General features: G+C 37.1%; 1 protein-coding gene across 1 annotated transcript in view; it reads right to left on the bottom strand.

Annotated features, from left to right (window-relative positions):
- Window positions 1-21,324, bottom strand: part of CNTN1 (contactin 1) — a 136,299-nt gene that overhangs the window by 101,400 nt on the left and 13,575 nt on the right. Inside the window, exons 4-13 of the mRNA XM_054399983.1 lie at window positions 19,144-19,316; window positions 15,186-15,281; window positions 14,019-14,225; window positions 12,146-12,242; window positions 11,804-11,985; window positions 10,743-10,867; window positions 9,274-9,391; window positions 7,947-8,097; window positions 7,345-7,472; window positions 5,124-5,299 (exon numbers count right to left, since the gene is read on the bottom strand). Coding sequence (XP_054255958.1) covers window positions 5,124-5,299; window positions 7,345-7,472; window positions 7,947-8,097; window positions 9,274-9,391; window positions 10,743-10,867; window positions 11,804-11,985; window positions 12,146-12,242; window positions 14,019-14,225; window positions 15,186-15,281; window positions 19,144-19,316 — 1,453 coding nt within the window. The remainder of the gene's footprint in view (window positions 1-5,123; window positions 5,300-7,344; window positions 7,473-7,946; window positions 8,098-9,273; window positions 9,392-10,742; window positions 10,868-11,803; window positions 11,986-12,145; window positions 12,243-14,018; window positions 14,226-15,185; window positions 15,282-19,143; window positions 19,317-21,324) is intronic.

The raw sequence follows: 21,324 nt of genomic DNA, 5'->3' as shown, positions 1-21,324 counted from the left end.
CTATACTCAGGGATGTTCCAAGGGTGGCTCACCCACTCAGTTATTTACCAAGTTTCAAGCAAAGACCTTCATCATATGAGGCCTCTATTTATGCTTTAATAGCACTGTATGTCCTATTTCATAGTGAGATTCACTGTTCTCTTTTGGCTATCACTTTTGATAGTGCACTAAATTACTGAAAGCCATCAGCACATGCCGCTTTATGATCTAAAATAATTTATAGGTATCTAGGCTTTTGACTGAAAGCAGTATCTGCTTCTGTTGGGACCTCAGAAGCAATAAAGGAACTTATGATACTATGAAGCTAACAAGTCCTTTGCAACAATAGAATTAACTTGGTAGAAACTGAAAAACCTGGTATGCAGAGACAGTATTTGTTTTTATTTATTCAGGTTCAAAAATTATACATCTGAGCTTCAGAGGTGTTTAATACACAATAGAGATAAGAGAATTGGTAAGAATTAATGTAGAAAAGATGGGGTTCTTGCTGATGAGATCAGTTTTTCCAAAGCTAGCAATAATTTAAAACATCTCTTCTTATTATCTGTACCTAAAATTAGTAACTCTAAGCTCTCATGAATTTTGTTTCTGCCACTGGAGGACCTGCTCACACAAGTAGAACACATAATCCAACAGCTATTGACTAATGTTAATGTAAACGTGATTATAGTCGTTTTTCCTCATATTGAGGTCTGAGATGACAAGGAGACAACATCACCAGTGCAGGTCTATTATCTCAGTCCTATTCACAGGAGAGCTTATCTCACTTTGTTTTATAAGCCACATCTGGCATAAAAGTTATGGGTAAACAAAAAACCCAGCAGCATAATGACGACAGTCACTAAAGAATATTTTCCTTCAGTGAACTATATTTATATGTAAAGGAAGTACAGTGTTAATTCTACCCCTGACCTGTGGGTTGAGAAATATTTCCAACAAATACAGTATTTTTCCCCATTCAGCATACCAGTGAGAATGCCTGAGGACACTGTGCTTTGTACTAGCATCCTTGTGGTAGCATGCCCTGTTATTTCATTCCCAACACCAGAAAAAGCCTAGATACTTGTTCACTTATACTGAAGGATTACAATTTTATGGCCGATATGGGAAATTCATAATATACTGTTAAATACATTTCTCTGAGTGGAGCTCACACCTGGCTTTCTCAGCTCCTTCTACCTAACTAGAGATGGTACATGGATTTTGGTATTTTGTGAAGTCTCACAAACACAAAGTTACAGTCAACTTATTTTGCTGTGTACTTTTTCTGGTGTATCTTGATTCTCTGAACAGACTACAGTTCTTTGTGCTAGAAATAGCACTGTGGATTAATAAGAGGTTTTCAAAAAGGCTTCTATCAGAACTAACTGCTCACTGGCTTCACCCTCAGCACTATGTCTTCTTTCTTTCCCCTCCTTGCTCTTAACCACTGACTCCACGCATCTCATTCCATGCTTATTACAATACTGTTAGGGCCTAGTCTCTAAATTTTACCCCAAACCTAGCCAAAATATGCTATTTCCAACTCTCGTATAGCTAAAGCATGTCTGTAATACATCAAAGTGCTGAAAGAAGCATATTGAGATGATGCCTTTGGAGAGTTCTGTGATTCTTTTTTGGGAAAATCAGTAGCCCAGCTTGTTACTTGCCCATGCTTCAGGAACCTGTCCCCTCACAGTGAAAAATGTTTTCCTCATGTTTACATGGAACTTTCTATGCTTCAACTTCTACCCAGTGTCCCCTGTTCTGTAACTGGGCATCACTGAGAAGAGCCTGGTCTCAGGTAGGGTCTCAGATTCACTGATATTGTTTAAGGCAATTAATAAAGACCATAGCTAATACAGGAATATTGATGATATGGAAAATATGCTAGAGCGTATACAAGGCTCTATGTGACCAAGATTACTACAACCTACATTTGGACTCTTCCTAAGTGTAGGTACAAGTTTCTGACTTGAACCAGTTAAATTATAAAATCATTAAGGTTGGAAAAGAACTCCAGGACCAAATTCAACAATGATTATGGAGTTCCTCTTTCTGACTATCCAAGTGGACTAATATGGCTCCAAAAGCATGTAAAAGTTACATATTAAAGAGAAATTTTGTAATAAATATACTTATTTGAATATAAAATAATAAATACATACAAAAAGCCAGCTTTTCAGTCTTTATACATTACAAAAAGCAGATCCAGAAAATGCCTGAACATTAGTTTTTCAGATTACCTGAAGTGCTGTATCTCTATGGGACTTGAAACAAAGCATTAATATTTGGTTCCTCAGAGAAGCAATCACAAAGTCAAAAAGCATTCAATTTAATAGTAAGATTTTAAAGACTTCATTTGACACTTTGAAAACTACCCAATTAATATAATTTTTTTCACTGTAAATATTGTCACAGGAAATCAAAACAGCAGTGACAAATTTTCTTTTGCTAAATAAGTACTGATGTAATGCAAAATAGTGCTGCCTTCAGCAAATGAGAGACACCAAAGCTTCTATTAAAAAACGAAGACTTATGCAGGCATTTACATAAATACCATTAGCATTCAATTATGTGTATGTGACAACAATATTATTTTGAGAATTGAAATACTGTGGTTGTATCAAGTTTCAGCATGTCGATATGCTTTGTCACATAAATTAATAGTGATATTATTGGGAAGGCAGATGAGCATCCTTCATCAACAGGAAATTATAGCACAGAGAGCATGCATAACATATTTTAATATTCATAATGGAATATTTTCTCTTTTGTGTTTGCGAGTTTGATTGGCAGCATGAGACTCCACTGCTTCAAGCCCAGCAGTTAGGGCTGCTGCTGTCAAATGCACAGCTCACCCCTTTGCATCTGAGAAAGCCTGAGCAAACATGCCACCAAGTGACTTGAGCTCAGAACTGCTAGAGAGATTGAAGCAGTAGGCAGGAGAAAATCCCTCTGTTCACATAGAAATGAGAAAACCCCTTATTGTAAGAATATGGTAACAAATGAAGCAGAAATATTGGAAGTGCGTGTCTCACACAAATGCTTGCATTGAATTTGTTAAAAATTCTGCACTTTTTATTACTTAAGTGATGAGCTGAGTAACTACAAATTGCAGTTCCAGATTTCAAAGGCAGTCTGTTCCCTCTGTCCCAAGTGAGAAAAACTGAGCTGCCTATGGAACAGGAACACAGATTATCTGCACTTGCTTTACACTTGAAAGCACATAAATGAGGCTCAGGAATGCAAAACAAGAAGCTGCTCCTGCTTCAATCACTTCTACCAATATTGATCAAATGCAAAAGGAACACAACAGACAAAACAATATCACTCAGGAAGATGGGAGTTACAGACTGACAAATAAGTTAATTGACATTTGGATCTAACCTAATGCCTACATGTAGCCCATGTCCAGGTCTAAACCACAGCAGTTACTCTATCACCCAATGAGCCCTTGCCAGCAGAGAAAGGGAACCAGAAAAAGGAGAGAAGACCCATAGACTAAAATAGAAATAGATTTAATGAAATAACCAAACTGATACCACTATCACTATAAGATATATAAAGCTATACTCAGCCCAGCAAAGCACCAGTCACAATATCCAGGAAGGAAGCCCTCAGAAGCAGCAGATGACAAAGAACCCTAACAGGAAGCTCTCACAGAAAGCTCTCATCTCCTCAGCAAAACTCCTCCTTTATAGGTGATGTTCATGGTATGGGATACACCTGTGATCCAACTCAAGTTCCAGCTGACTCAGACTCATTTCAACCTTTATGTGAGGACAAACTAATACCATCAGGAGGTAATTTAAGCTTTTTCAAGGTACTCCTAGGCATTGATTAGTATTGAACTGTAAATACAAGACTATCAAAAGTATGGCTTTGAATGATGCTAGTCATTAAGACTGGCATCTGGATTAGTACCAGTCTAGATCTGCGTATTTTGTCATTTCTGAGGCAACACCAAATATACTGTGAACTGCTTAGTACCATGCTGCTAAGTTGAACATAGATTTTTGGGAGGTTTGATGTAGAAAGTGCTTTATATCTTCAGGCTTCTATGTTTTTCAGCTAATTTTAGTGTACTTTAACTGACTTGTTGGACAAGGACTTGTTTACTTAATGAAAAAGAGCACTGTGACTTCCCAGAGACATTTACAACTCAGCACATGAGCAGGCTGAGGCAACTCTGACTCCTGAAAGGAGCAGTTTGTTCCTGAGAGGACGAAAAGAGTTGCCTGAAACATCTTAAACGAAGGCAAACAGATAGTGATCCATGGAAAATCAAGTAATACTGCCAGCCTAGGAGAAAAACTCTGTAAGAGGCACTGTTACATAATACGTAATTTTGGACACAAGGTTGAAGCTGAAAATAGCCCCTGGTGCTCCCAAACACTGCAGGCACCACTAGCAGCCTTTTCCTTTCACATCTGCAGTAGCTAAATGCGAGGATTATTGTATAATTTAAACCCAGTACAATAGAATAAATATGTACACATGTGAAGTTGACGTTGAGTATTAGGTAAAGCAGTGTGTCATTAGACATAAGAAGAAGGGATTTTTACTTGAGGTATTAATTTTGAATAAGCCTGATAGAAGACTGCAAAAAGATAACCATACATGCAAACATGATAGATCTATGATTCCTCTTTCTATGTGCCAAAATGAGCGTCTTTGTATTAACTTGTTTAGCTTTCACACAAAATCTTCTTGCTAAGCATTTACAGACTGTTTGACTCCTACCCACCATCTGGGCCCAGTCTTGTGCCAGGTCCTGGAAATGTTGATGAGAAAAACACGGGAAAGCAAAACTGAATGCACATGCACACTTTTTCAAAATTATGTGCCCCCTGTGTATGATCAGGCTACCTACTTAAGACTTATATTCACTGTTAATCAGAGTGGAATTTGGCTGAGGTACAAAATAATTATGTCAATTTAGATATCTGACTTCAGGTATCTACCTGCAAGTATATATATGACTAGAAAATGTCTAAATTTTAATTTTATTTCTTATTCTTAGCATACTGCATATTTCTATACTTGAACAAATACAATAGAAAAAGTAAACCAGAAGACAGTTATTCACAATAGAGAAAACTAGACCTTCGGGTATTACATAAGGACCCACAGTATCTTACCATGACATTCCTTTCATAATGTTCATGCTCTTTCTCAAAATCTATTACGAAGCCATTTAGAGACCAAATAAATGTCAGGTCTAATGTGGGATCATGGGATGCAATGCATTGCATGGTAGCATTCTCTCCAACGGTGACATCAACATTCAGTGGAGCTAAAGTAATCCTTGTAGCTTCTGTGAAGTTAACAGCAAACATGGAAAATTGTAATAAATAAATGCTTATTCAAATGTAAGCTCAGCTCCATAACTGTTTGATTATATATTAAATCATTCTCTCAAACTCTAGTTTACGTATTATTCTTACAGCTACATTTCAAAAGACCAAAGGAAAGCTTTTACAACTGAAATGACTAACTTCTCTTTAGCTGTCCTCTGAAAATGGCTTTTTCAGCCTCTGAATCACACTATTATTTAAAGCTATTTTTATTCATTGACTATGTCTATCTAAGGTAGAAAGAAGACAGATGATGAATCTTATGTGACTTGTGTTGCATTTCTGTTTTTAATTATAATACCTTATGTTTTAAAACCCATCTCAAACAATCGGGAAGTCCTACTCAGTTGTCAGTCTGTCAGACTTCCATTAGAGCATTGCAGGGACTGAGATCTTAATTTATCTACTGAGAAAAAAATATAACATATGCATAACAAACAATGCAAATAGCTATGTGTGGAAAGGAAGAGAAATTAATAAAACCAAAGGAAGAAAGCTGAATATCCTCCATCAATATCTCTTACTATTATAGAAACAAAAAGAGGCAGAGGCATGGTACTTGCTAGAGGTCTTGGTACATGCACCAAACTCAGGGAGCGAATGAACAACATTGTGTTGGAAGGGATTAATTGGATCGCTTGTACCATTTCTTTTAAATATTAGCATAAAGCAAAAAGACAGAGTATCTTCCTTATGCCATGACATGGAATATCTTTCCCACCAATGAGAGTGGGAATAGGGCACCAAAACCTGGAAGACAACAGCCATAAGAAAAGAGCTATTGCTACTAGTTAAGACCAAGTACTGGGGAATACAATTTTTAAAGCATTTACAATTTGCAAAGCATTCTTTGTCAACCCTCATCATTATTCAAAATGTGAAAATAATTTTGAAATATGTCATCTGACCCTTCTGTTCCTGCTGTGACGCAAGGGAGATTTCTTAGTCTTTTGGATGGATCAGAGCAGAATTGTTCAAAATTTTATAATTCTTTTTATCTGGTTTAGAAGGTTTAAAAACCTATGATTTAAGTGTTTCTCTGTGCAGACTGAACCCTGATATGACCATTAATGGACTGGTATTTATTTACAGAACCTTTCAAAGTAATTAAATGCCTGAGAGTAATATTAAGAAATATAATGCTGCAGATGATAAAAAATATCTACAAACATTAATCAAATTTAATTAATTAAAATAAAGTCATACAATTAAATTGGTAGAACAACTTTTGCATAAATCAGCCACAAAAAATGCTTTCACATGATCTGATTATACAGATAAATTCTTACATTAGTACACCAGTATTGTGGCATTGAGCTGTCATGCCCAGCATGATTTCTGGAACACACATTAAAAATGTGTTTGATAAATGTTTCTTCTACTGTCAGTGATACTTGATACATGTAGCTGCTCATGAATGTCATCTTCTCTGTCTGTATTCTACAGCTATTTATTTATTTATCTTCAGATTCAAAATACACAACTAAGGATATCAGTATTCAAACAAGAAATACTAATGCCCCACAAAGGAAGAGAATTTAATAGAGCAATCCTGTAGCTTTATGCCCCTGTCTCACAAAGTTAATGTGTATTTCATTAACTGCAATGCTCTCTGACTTGCTTACCCTATCAAAAGAAACAACAAAAAAATCCAAAAAGCTGAGGAAGTTCACTAAGAATCCCATTTCTCTGTTTAAGTCAAGGTCTCAGAATTACACCTTAGCCTGAGCACTAAGCTGCCAAATGTATCAAAATGTGTCAGTTTAGTAGATCAGATTTAATAATCTCTTAAGGAAAAATCAATCCTGAAAATTCACAGCCTGAGAAGTGGTGCAAATACACAGTTTCTACTAAGCAATATTCTTTAAAAGCATCAATTCATTGTTTAATGAGCAATTAAATTAGAAAGAGAAGCTACAAAATGAATCACAAAAGTAGTGCAAAAGAAGTGATTTTGGGTTGAGGGATTCTGTCTGAAAGAAATGAATGCAGTTTAGAGATTTACCTGTCATCTCTAGAACACCAGTGCTATTGGCTTTTCCTCGGTTATTTTCTGCAAAACAGGTGTAGCGACCTTCATCCAGCTTTGTGACATTGATAATTTCCAGGCTTCCATCATCCCAGATACGTATGCTACAGCAAGTGCAAAAAACACATCAGGAGAAATCAGATCTTTCTATTACAACACAATGCTTTCAGTAGAAATGTAGTAAGTGAAAAGACTGACTACAAACATCTCTTGGAAGCTCACATCTATAAACACTGCTAGTAAAAAATATTTAAGTAGGCTGTGGCATGATTAGATGCCCCACACTGCTGGAGAGAGAGTACTTTTACCAATTTATAGACATTCAAGAATGTTTCATGTCTTTGTGATCCAATTCAATTCTGAAATGCAAACAGTATCAAACAGACTGGCTAAAGTTGGATACCCTACTAGCTACTTGGAGCTACACTGCTACTAACAGATTGGTGCATCATTTTCCTGAAGTTACACGTTCTCCTGCCCCTGAAATCTGCAAAATTGAGATCTAGCCTAAAGGATAAATAGAAACATAAGGCAGAACTTTTTAAGATTCACAGTGTTCACTAACAGTCAATACTGACCGGCTCCCATTTACAAGCAATTCTGTTCCTTTGCTCCATGAGAATTTTGGCTTAGGAGCAGCTTTAGGCTTGCATTCAATGATTACACGGCCTCCTTTAGCTGCCAGGATTTTCTTCTTCATAGGGTTCAGTTCAAAAGTAGGAGGTGAAGCTGAAAGCAAAAATTTACACTTGTACCGTTAGTGGATTTTCTGCATAATAGAATTTGTTTGTAACCTGAAGGTAAATGACAGAACTATTGAACTGTAGACAAGCATCCATTATTCAGAACAGTGAGAAAAATGCTAATGATATAGAGATGTGGTGAGAAGTAGATGGTGGCCTAAATGAAACAGACAAAAATCATGATGTAGTTCTCTGCTATGTTACACTAGAGGTTTCTTTCTCTTAGTTTCTGAACCTCCATCTAAATTTAATCTAACAAGATCAAAGTCTCTGCAAATCAAGATAAAGTTCCTCCCTTTCAAAAGCTTTTTCATCAGTCCTACTAAAATTCAGATTCCTAGAGATAAATTTCTGTAAAAGGTTGCTCACTGGATCATACTTTCAAAGAATAAGCTTGGTTTATTGTTTGGTGGTTTTAAGCTGCCTCTAGCAGCGTTAAAGTTACATCCTTCTTAGTAGTGTTCTGTCTGGCCAGCTGGCCTCAGGCATACTCTCAGATGCACAAAAGTAATGAGACGCTTACGCATCCACCGTCAGACCTTTGCAACTAATTTTCTCTTTATTTGTAATCAAATAAAAGAAAAAAATGCTTTTAATTATTCTGTATCTTGGTGTACCATCACTGCTAATCATGCCAGCAAAGTGTGTGCACAGCTTGAGAAAACAGAGCTGTTAGTTAATTACAGCAGTGTAGAAAAAGAATGATTAATCCAGGCTAGTAGTGAGTACACAGTAATGGAAGAAGAGTGAAGAACAAAGTACTGATACGTGGTGGGTTAGAGAAGTCAAAAATAGTTTAGTTCTTGGACAAGTCTGGAGGGAAGTGTGAAATGGAAAGAACCCAGACTAACTACTGTGGGGAAATCACCTGTCATAAACCCACTATACCTGCTCTACTATCAGTAAAAACATCAGAAATTGTTTTAAGCTTGAGCACTGTGGATTTGAAATAATACAGGAAACATTCTCCATAAATTAGTAACTTGACCCCTCAAATCATTGCCAAAACCTAGCTAAGGAGGTCAAATAAACCACACTTCACACAAACTGAGGGTTCTTAGCTTTATCCTCACAGGAATCTGTTACCAAACCAATACCTGCATATACAATTGCTATCTTACTCAAACCTGAAATAGTAAATAGAACAAATAATCCCACTGACCCACGATCTTCAGTTCAGCATTCGCATAAATAATTCCATGTGTGTTTTCTGCTATACACTGGTACATGCCAGCATCATCAAAGGTCAGACTTTGTATTCTTAGTTCACCTTTCCGAAACTAAAATATAGAATCAATAAAACAAGATGTTAATACAGATGTTAATCCAGTTTTGAAAGATCATGTTAATAAATTCTCACTTCCTGTGAAAATCAATCTGGAAAGTTTTAAACTGTGTAAATAAGTCAACTGGAATGCATGGAGGAGTGGAAGATTAAAACAATACTACTTATCTGAAAAAAAAGAATAGATTAAAGGAAACAGATTTCCTGTACAATTCTTTAAAAAAAACATTTAAATCAAGTTGTCTACAAGGAATCTCTGTTTTGTACTAAGTGAAATACCATATTAAAAATTATCTGGTTTAGAAGCAAGCTAAATGTTCAAGGCAACTTAAATAATTTTGCTATTTCCATTTAGAAATCATCTCATAATACAATACACAGCTGTGTACTACTGGAGAATTATGTATCACTTTCCACAAGCCAGTATGCAGATTTTGTCAGTGAAAGTCAAGTTCAGTGGGGACCATAAATGCAATGCACTTGCTACATTACTTATTTGTAATAACTACTGAAGCTGGGAAACAGCATTGTCTTTTCTGGTGTAAGCCATCTCCATATGGCAGATGGTGATATCCCCATTCTCCCTCCAAACTCCCACATTTCTCTTAAGATACCCAGCCACAGGAGCACCGCCTCATTGTCTTTTTTTGTTTGCTTGCCAAGATCAGTGTCACCACAGCTCAACAGATTTAGAATTACATTGTGCCCTCTACGATTCTCTTTGTTCATATCAATGGATATTAAATACATGGCTGAAAAGCCTGGATGGAATATCTGCTTTGTTTAAACAGAATATCCAATGCTTAAATTATCACACAGTAATTGAAGTCTCACATCATCTAAAATAATGGAATTTTGCAATATTCTGTGTCTGCAAAGAATATGAAAAGGTGTACGATACAGGAACACTGCTGATGATTTAAAAGCTGTTCTTTCTTCTCTTGCCTCTACTGACTCCATTTTTTCTTTTATTTTCAGACACACTCATGTGGTAAAAAGGACTATTTTTAGAGAGAAGCTGATAGGCAATTTTTATCCAGGGAGAAGAAAATAGCATTTACTTATAAAGGACTGGAGAAAAAAAGGATATCCATCTCCTAAACATGTAGCAAAAAGGCAAGTTCATAATTCAGAGCTGAATATTAAATAACCTGAATAAATGCACTTCAAACCCAAAGATCGTGATAAAACTTGTAAAAATATATTTTAATCCCCAATGCATGTGGAATCAGTAAATATTTGTATCATAATTAATTTTCTTTCAACCTTTTAATAATACATGCTTCCAAAAATAATTTCCATCATCTAATCAATCAATCCTGCATTAAGGATGGCAATATACTTACTGAGGCACCATTTTTCAGCCATCTAATTGTTGGAATAGGCTTGCCAGTAGCTACGCATGGCCAGTAGAGGTCACTGCCTATATCCTTCTCTGTGTCATTGATATGTTCTACCCACTCGGGAGAGGCTGAGCACAAAAAAGATGATAGCTTGTAAATATAGCAGATAAGTATTTAATTACTATTACAGGCTACTAATTTCACTGCTTTTTCCATGATACTTCAGAGAACACACAAAGCAATGATGATAACCCAGCAAGGCATCAGCACAATGCCTTACCACGGTCTCAAAATAACTTCATACTGTTTCTTATGTGAAGAAAATATGGATTTGAACTAATGCTTCATGAATGTCCACTGATAGAAGATGTCACTGCTTACACTGAAATGTGAAAGTTATTCAGTAATGTCATAAAAGTGATAGTTAAATAGTGAAGTTGGTAAAATCATCTACATGCTGCAAGGGTCTCCATGAAAAATATCCTTTTGGTCTAGGAGATATTTAAGGAATTAGTACTGAAAATGCCTCAGATTTTCCAGCATAAGTCTCAGCCAAGGGGTCAGGTTACTTAGGATGGTTCCACTATGAGCAGTAAGACAGTTTTTGTGGTTCCATCATTTAACCAAATGCATGAAGAGAAGGAACAGAGTCTAAAGAATAAGGAGAGTGCAGCTAATAAAAGAAAGAGCAAAGACAGTTAGAAAAGACTAACATAATAAGGAAACAAATAAGTATAACAAACCTAATGGTCTCTTCTTCTTCCTGGAAGTTCTTTCACTTCAAATACTCTAAACTTATTTAATTTCCATTATGCAAAATTATATTAATACTAACACACATTACTGTCAAGGTATGTATGCAGATATTACAACCAGACAAATTGAGAGGTTGTTCAATGAATACATAAATGTTATGCCTAGCTTTCACCACATGAGTTTTAATTTGCTCTATTATCTTGAACAGTATTGGGGCAGTGACATCAAGTGTGAGGACACAGACACTTTCAACATAAATAAAAGCAACACATATTGTGAAAATAAAATTGTTAAATTGTTCTACCTACCTTGTACATAAACTCTTGCTTGATGTTTATCTTTGCCTTTATAGTTTTCAGCTTCACACTCATAAAGTCCTTCATCTTCATACTGAATATTGAAGATCTTAAGAACTGCACCAGACATGCTTATCTCAGCAGTGGCTGGCATGGGTTCAAGGTATTTACTCCATCTGAGTTCAGGAACAGGACTTGAAAAGGTACAGTAAAGTATAAATCAGCATGGTCAGAACTGGCTGTTAAACTGCAGACTAAAAAATGTTTTTTTTTTTTTGATGAGGAAGCATGTATTTTCATTCCCTGAAATATGAAAGCAAATGGTGTTCTGTAATAACTTTAAAACTCACTTACTTGCCAAGAGCAAAACACTCCAGCGTTACGTTTTGCCCCAGGAGAGCATATGTGTCCTTGAACTTCACCTTGATATCAGCAGGATATACTTTTGCACCTAACATGAAAGAAAGAGATCTCAGAAAAGGCACAGCAGAATGGAGTATAGCTAGTAAAACTACCATGGTTCAAGAAAACTGTTTATAAAATTCTTTACAGTGAATAATAGCCTCGCCATCCAGGAAGTCTGATATAGCACTGATCTTTTAATAGTAAGGCAGAATTGTTTTACTCAGCAACTAATTCTCTTTCTCTGGAAAGTAATGCCTACAATTTTGTACAGTACGATGCTGTAACAAAACCTCATTTACTTGCATTTGATGTGTGCTGATGTACTGCATGTGGGTAGACAAAACCTGAGTCTCTGTTTTCCACAGATTCTTTTACTGGATGGAACATTTTGAATTATTGTGACTTTAACCTAAATATTATCTTAGTAAGATTATGTAGGAGTTAGAGCCAGAAAATCTGCATCTTAATGTGGGCACATGGATGCAAATGTAATCAAATCTACCTACTGGTGATCCCTGTAGGACTCCTTTTGCAGTTCTAGATTAAGATCTCAGTGTGGGTTTTGGCTGTGGAAAATCTGGACAAAGACCACTGATTTGTAATTCCTCAATTTCAATCACAGTTCTTCACTTTCGTATAGGAAATGTAAAAGATAAAAGGGTCACTGCATTCTTGATGATCAGTTTATGAGACTGTTGTAAGTTGAGGACCATAGAGATGGTTCCTCCAGAGTACCAGAGGGAGCTGAACATTCCATCCCCAGTGGGTGGACACAGGAAATTATGTTACTACACTCCATAATATTGCATCTTCTATATAAGCTGGCTGCATGGCCAGTTCTTCCCTTTTCTCCCTCTCTCTGCTCCTGGTGCAGGCTGTTATCTCTTGCTTGGTATTGTGGGGGAGGTTTTTTGCCTTCGGTGGCCTGACTAATTTTCGCTGTGCAATTTTGGCCTAGGTTGGGCAGGGGGCAGGAAGACATAGTGGGCCTGGTTTTTGGCCTGGTTGAGGGGAAGGTTTTGGAAGGTTTCAGCCTAGTGAGATTTTGGAAAAGCCCAGGTGGAGAACTGGGCCAAGGATGAATATGAATTTGTGTATTTTGTATATATTTGTGAATAGTATTTCCATTTAAATTTCCAATTCTGTGAGAACACTTTTATTTTACTCCTTTCGGGGGTGGGGTAGGGTAAAATATCTTTCTGTCTGCTCAAACCAAGACAGACACTCTAGTGACTGATTTTGAAGTGGCAAAAGGGAACCTGGTTAGCATTTGAAAAACATGCACTTTTCATGAAGAAACAGTGGAGAATAATCTGGTAGCACAAATCCACACAGGTGTTTTAAGGGATTGACCATGAGACACAAAGCCCCTAGGCCACTGCTCGATAGGAAATTTCAGGGGGAATTTCTTGGGAAAAAAATTAGTTCCTGAAGCTGTTTATCAACTTTTATGTAAATGTTCTGCTTTACAGTTATATCCCTTTGAACCCATGCCAAGTCCAGAAAAGATATGAAAGATTTTGGGATGAGAACAGGGGCTTATGACATAAAAGAGATGGGGACTCTGGGGATGAGAACTCTGTTCTCAATGATATGAAAGGAAATTAGCGACTGAAACTTTGGAGATATCTTTCAGTGTTTTCTTTGTGGATGGATAGGACTTGGACCACTTGATCTGGAAAACTAAATAACATTGTGCAGTAGCCATTACCACTTGCCATACAATTCTCCTCACAGCACTGAAATTAGTTACGAATGAGTAAAATTAAAGCACAACCAGTTAGAACACTGTATGGACACAGTACTTCCAACAAATACTTACGATCAGACTGTGGAATAAGTGGAATAAATTTACTGAATACACTCTTTGTTATTGAAGGGCTGGACACAAAACATGAATAATTGCCCTTATCTGATGCTTCTACATTCGCAATGTAGAGATTGCCATTGGTCTGTGACACAAATCGTCGTTTGTCCAAAGCAATGAATACTGGGAACTCATTTAGAAGCCAGCGATAACTGAGATCATCTGGAAGAAAACATTTTCTAGTCAATATTAAAAACCAACACTATCAGCTACTTAACCCATGATACACAGTCTGCATATAAATTACTCTGATTTGTAGCTTATGGGCCTTTTCTTCAGGAGAGGTAAGAGAGAATATACACGTCTCAGTAGCCAGCTAATACCTGCCTACACTGAACACCAGGGTATTGCTGCCACGAGTGCAGATTACTGGGGAACCAGCTACAGTGTGCACAGCTTTCCCTGGGCACAGCCTTTCCACAGGAACCCAAGCGAGGTGGGAAGAGATGGGCAGCTGGGTCTTGACCTCTGGCAGCTGAGAAGCTGGGAAGCCCTTGACAGTCTTGTGATTTAGAAAAAACCTTTACAATGTTTAACTAGCAACATGTCTCAGTTCTTCGGTTCCTTGCAATACTTAGACACAGAATACAAAAACTAAAACATTATCCCATTTTACAAGGTAAAAGAGATGGTAACAGTAAAATTCAGCCCTCACTGTATAACTGCAGATGCTTGAGGTTATGGGCATAATCTCTGCAGAGCTCTTCAGTTGATAATGATGAGAAATAGACACTTCAAAACACCAATAACCTCACCTTTGATCCTCTTGGGCTGCCTACTGCTGTTCCATTATTTTTGGAATGAAGCTGGGCCCTGTCTTGGGATGACACAGTGATATGTACTCTGGTCTTTTGAATGGCAGGCCAAGTCCCCCCTCCATTATCCAGACCAGTCTGAGTAATTTTATTTGTAGTACCAGAACTAAATCAGAAATACTCTTTCTCTTTACATATGGTCAACTACAAGCATATATTCGAAATGGAAACCTAACCTAACCATCAGTTCTCAAGCTGCATAGAAGCTACTGCTTTATTTAAACTTAGAGAAAACTTTTAAAAGTAAATATTAATTTATCTTTTACTCTTAAACCAGCTGAAAATTAATCACTTTGAGATGAATTACCTGGGTAGTGGAAAGGAGGCTCACAAAGAAGCACTGCTCCAACACCTTCTCTCACTTTAACCTCATAACGTTCCTCAGGTGGAAAGGGATCCAGATCTAGTTAAAAAAAGGACAATGAGGAAAACTGGGGTTTTCACTGTTATATACATTTTAAATTATTATTTTCAGCACTGAAGAGATTAATACAGAAATACAACAGTATGTGTCAAACTGATACTTGTGTACTCATAATGCCACTTTTGCTCATTTTATCTTTGTCATTATCAAGAGATGATTTTTTTTTTTACAGCATTTTAACCATTGTAATTGCAAATGCTGGGGAAAAAAAGCAGTGCTGATAAGAATAGCCAGATGAGCTACATTTGAATAAGGAATCCTAGGAAGAGAAAGGAAAAGGATTTTAGGTTATTTTTAAACTGGTTTCTCCAAAATGCAAGTTTAATTCATTACTGTAAGTTAAAGTGGCTTCTCTAAAATGACTTGGCTGCCCTCCTTGACAAGTTCTGCAGCCCAGGACTGGTAAGCAGTTATCTCAGACACATCTTTTGTGCCAGGGGTTTGGAAGAGAAGTGACTCAGATCTCAGAATAAACCTTAGTTGACCCTCTTTAAGCCAATTTCCATGCAGTAGGGTAAAGAGAGCGTTGTAAAAGGATAAAGGAGTAAATCCTTCATGGAGCTACACATCATCCCACAAACTGTGGGATGGTATGTACATTAATGGTATGTTCAGTGAGAAGACAACAGTTGCAGGAATAACTTCAGCTAGGTCAGTAATTGCACTTTGCTGCTTCTTTTCATTCTCATTTTGTGTATCCAGTCCGAAATTAAACTATACATATCCTGAGGCAGAGAATCCTCTCCATTTCTCCAAGTGCAGCAAGATTGTAGAGAACCTTACTGAACTCTTGCTCTCAATGCTACTGTGGTGCAAACAGTACATTAGTAATGGCAAGTACACAGCCTCTGAATGCAATATGCTACCACAGAAGTCATTTAAGTTAACTTCGTTCAGATTACTTCAGCCTTCTTCAACTGCAGGTAGCTGTCCAGTTCTACTAAACTCCCAAGGCTGGCTCTGGAATCTAAGCAAAACTTAAGTTCAAGATCAGCCAGACAGAAACAATAAAGAAAACAAATCAGGACAAAGCTACATACAAAAAGAGAGTAAGTAGACAATGGAGACTATTCAGTACTGTAAAATGTAATGTACAGTTAGATATATCCAGTAGGCACTCTGCATTACCCCAAAATAATGAATTACTTAACTCTGTAACAACTGCTACCTTTACTAAGCAAGGTACAGTGAAAGAATTCCTGCAAGGCCAAGCACAGCTGTCAGACCTGAATGACTACAAGAATCTAGGAAGCAAATGTCATTATGCTTTGACAAATGCATGAAAAAACTCTAAGAGAGTTATGTCAGTGCCAAGGCAAAAATGTCTCTCCCAGCTTATGAAATACAGCCAGAAGATAACAGAGATCAAACAGACCAGAAGGTAATAGAGATCTTTCCAGTGACCAACTGGATCTTGACTGAATTAGAGCCTAAATGGCAGGCATTGTAAGAGGCCACTCTAGGGACTTCCAATTGTTATTTTAAGTAATTTCACTCTGTGCCTTACTGCAATTAATGTATTGATTTCTCCACAACATGCTCCCAGTTAATTTTATTTATTGGATACCCTTTGAAGTTTTGGACAAACAGCACAAATTTACAGACATGGAATAAGACAGTTGATTTGTATATCTAAAATGCTATGTTAGTTATGAAATAGACTGCTTTGTGCCAGGTGCTTGAAAAAGTCATACAGTTATTAAGATGTAACTGTATACCTTCTTTCCACTTATGAAATGCTCTGTACTCTGATGGGGTCTTGGTATCTTCTTTGCGTAAGCACTACTTGGTTATTATTCAGTAATTATAATAAACATGATTCCATGAACTCTTAATTCGAAGACATTCATTTTTAGCTAGAACGAATGAATTAGCATAATGACTGCACTCCTGTAAGCACAGAGCTAATATATACAAGAGTATGGAAATGTCTCTTCCTTGTCATTCTTGTGGTCCCTCTGCTATGAAATTGCTGATTTACTGTTCTGCAACTGCTTCCCAGCAAACAGAAGAGTGTTATCACCTCTGATTTTGCTCAGCACACACCCAAAAGCCAGTAGATACTCCTACAGGGTAAAATTCCTTCCTTCAGGAGGTATGAGTGTAACGGATGAAAAATATTTTAATGAAGTTTAAAGCACTAGATATCAAAAAGAGCCAGCTCTACTAGAGTTCTCGGATTAATAGACATGAAGTTCATGAGAGAATGTGGCTTTTGTTCAATAACTTCAGTAAATTTGACATGTATTTTCTTCATGTACAGCTGGTCATGACTTTTTTGAACTCTTCTAAATGTTGATATTTTTCAATGAATTTGTGCACAAGCAAAGGAAAAAAAAAACTTCTCTAAAGAGCAAACATTTTCTATATTAATATTAGCAACCTTGTATTCAGCTCCTTATGTACAGTGATTGTGGAAGGAAATGTTTTCCATAGATGACTGTAAAAAGGTGGAAGAAAAAACATAAAACATTGTAAAGAAGAATGAAAGTAGCTTTTTTTTCCAGCTACCTTTTCACTTCTATTCCTGGCCTCTTTGACTTATTATAAAGTAAATATTATATACTAGGGTTCTGTTCAGTGTAATTATCCAGTATACTACCTAACAATATTAAGCTCATGCAGTCATTGAGTTGGTAAACAGGAAAACAGGCTTCACACTGTTTTGATTCTGCTTATTTTTTTTTCATTTATTATGTGTATTAGTTTAATTTTATTTAGTGAAGGCTATTGTTGTAGCTTTTATCCTGTTGTTTGTTCAGGACTGACACCATTGATGCCTACATTAAGTATAAACAAATATCCTGTAAACTGATTTTGATGTTATGTTTATTAGAAAGAAATAACAACCTGGACTTCTGTTCATTCTAGAAAATATTTTGAATGAAATACAAATTAAGATTAGATCAATTACAATGTGATCCATCAGCTTATTAAAGCCTCTAAGGTTCCTGCATTTATTTGGTCCTACAGTCTTATAATTACCACCAGGAAGCAGAAATTTTCACTTTGTCTCTAATCTTACACAGTACAGAATGAGTTCAGCTCTTGGAGGCTGCTGAAAGGACAGAAGCAGCACTAAGCACTTCAGCACTGAAGGCCACACAGGGCTTTGTGAATGGTTGCCTACTAAGAGCGGATTCAGGTTTTTGTAGATTCTCCCTTTTTACTCTTAGGAAAAAAAAATATATATACAGGAAAAAAAAAAAACATCTTAAGGCAAAGTAAAATAAAAATCCCAAACACTGTTGTCAATGTAGAAGTACAATTTTCCATTACTTTTCACATTGCACATTGTTTTTTTACAGTGCATGTATTTGTTGACAGTGCAGGTCTGCACATATGCAGACGTTCACAAGACTAGTTTATGATAGTCAGAAGATGACAGAAATGCTCCCCAGCAGGGTCTTTATGGTAGCCTAGGACACTTTAGAGCAAGAGCCATGCATTCCTCCTGCAGGCATCCATCAGAGTTTGCATGGCAGCAGCAACTCATCACCATATGCCCCTACTTGCATCTTTCTTCTGTAACTATTTCCCCTCAGGTCCTACCACACTTTAAGAAGGGACTGGACATTATCATCTCAAGATCTGTCTTCCTCATTCTCTTGAGTTAATAATTTAACTCACTGGGAAGGATGTCATGTCAGCTGAATGCTGAAGTATATCAAAATGCTTACAAAACTTTGTGTTGATCTCTGCAGAGCAAGACACTCAGGATACTGTTTCTACAGAACAATACAGCTACAGCACATACTGTCAGAAGACACTGCAGTGTAAAGCATTGGGCATTTCAAGCTAACTGTGACATTTCTACGTTTTGACACAAGTGCTGACTTACATCCAAAACTCAGAGTGGCTTCACTGCTTCTGACAGTTCCAAAGATATTCGACACTACACAGACATATTTTCCAGCATCCCTTGACTTCTCTGGATTATTGATAACAAGTCTGCCTCCCACCATACTGTAGCGCTCCTTTGTTAAATCAATATCCCAGTTGTTGAGTTTCCACCTATTAAAAAAGAAATTACAGATGTAAGATTTGGCCTCAAAACCCCGACTCATAAATTAGGATAATCTGTACAGGAAGTTATTAATGTACTTCTTTATATGTTTTAAGTTTTTGTTCATCAAGAGTGACAGACCTTTTAAACATACCACTGTTAGTCCACTTTGGCCTTGCCAGAGATGTGACATAGGTTAAAATACGATTGGTGCCATTAAGTAAAAGGTTCTTGAGCGGACTGCGAATGAGTTAGCTAGCGATCAAACACTGGGATTATAAACATATCCTCAAATAGTTATCTAAGATCAAACTGGTTCCCTTTGCACCTTTAAAGTATGGACTACTGAATTTTTTTAAGAGTTTTGTGCAAATTTTCTGCAGGGATGGAAATCTTTTGTAACACTCTAATTACTGTAAAACCCCACAGGCAGTTCATTGAGTCACTGTAACTTTTACTTGAGGGACTATGAAAGGAACTTGATGGCCCAGGTCTGGTCCCTTCTGAGTTCAGCTGATTTAAAAAAAGTTAAAATGAAGTGGGAACCAGTATTCATCTGTATTTATTACTATGTCCACAGGGGGGAGACAATAACCCTCCTCGAACATCACTGCACGTTTCTTGAGCACAAATAGGAAAGATGCAACTTAAATACCTTTAAAGATCATAAAATTTTTTAGTGCAAATAGTTTTGCATAGATGGGGTTAGTGTTTGAGAAAGAGAGCACATATCCTGTCTATTCCTTCCTTACTAAAGGTGTACAGAATACTCATCTGGAACCTGAAATTGTATTTGTCATAGAAACAAACAATAGAAGCGGCATTAACCAAAAATAAATTAAAAATAAGTAATGAAATGGTAGGATTTTCAAGACTGAGTAAAGAGCATATAGGTCTTACAGGATCTGAGGGACATCACTTCAGTGCTGTGAGACATACAACATCTGGATTACAAATAATAAATCCTCCATTCAGAAATGCCTAGGAACAACTGTTGTGAGGACAACTTATGCTGCAACGAAAAAGTAGCAGAGAGGACTTACCTACCTCTGAGACATAAGAATCTTGGCTAACGAACTGTTGGAGGGTTAAGAAATGAAGACAATATGTTGAGGGAGATTGTTGTAGTGTGGTGGGCTGAAATTCCCCTCCCACAAAACCATCACAGAGACTAATGATGCCAGGAAATAAGGAAAGCGGCCTTATTCTGTATTGCTATTATCATCACATCAGCTATAAACACTAATTGCCAGATCTATTCCTAGATAGAAGTCTCTTGCTCTGGAGGTGCAAGACAGTTCTTCCAGAACTGCCTGGAGAAGAGAAGGCTCAGGGGAGACTTTACTGCTCTCTGGAACTACCTGAAAGGAGGTTGTAGACAGGTGGGGTTTTGTCTCTTCTCCCATGCAACCAGCAACAGAACAAGAAGACTCAGTCTCAAGCTGCGTCAGGGGAAGTTTAGGCTCGAGGTGAGAAGAAAGTTCTTCAGAAAGAGTAATTGGCCATTGGAATGGGCTGCCCAGGGAGGTGGTGGAGTCACCATCCCCGGAGATGTGTTCAAAAAAAGACTGGATACGGCACTTGGAGCCATGGTTTAGTTGTCAGGAGGTGTTAGGTATTAGGTAATACGTTGGACTTGATGATCTCTGAGGTCTTTTCCAACCTGGCTGATTCTGTGAGTGACTTTACTAGTTCAGATTTTTCAGAGCCCATTACAGATAAAGAAGAATGGTAAAATTTTAATCAATCTATAGATGGCATGTTTATATAGTCATGCTGACAGGGTAAAGGAGTCTCTCCACAGACTGGAAGTGATGGCTGAGCATATCAGAAGGGTACCGAATCTAAGTATATCTGATTTCTCCACACTTCCAATGCCTTCCAAGCATGGAGAGAGCAAGCAAGTCTAACAATGGCAGGTAGATTCATATGCTTCTTCTGTCCTAGAAGCCAGAGCCTAGGAATGCATGTAAATGAGCACTAGGGCAAATCATAATATAGTTTAATGAAATGGAT

Source organism: Indicator indicator, chromosome 3 (assembly GCF_027791375.1).
Source record: "Indicator indicator isolate 239-I01 chromosome 3, UM_Iind_1.1, whole genome shotgun sequence".
In the NCBI taxonomy this organism is placed as follows: domain Eukaryota; kingdom Metazoa; phylum Chordata; class Aves; order Piciformes; family Indicatoridae; genus Indicator; species Indicator indicator.
This window is presented reverse-complemented; position numbering and strand designations above follow the sequence as displayed.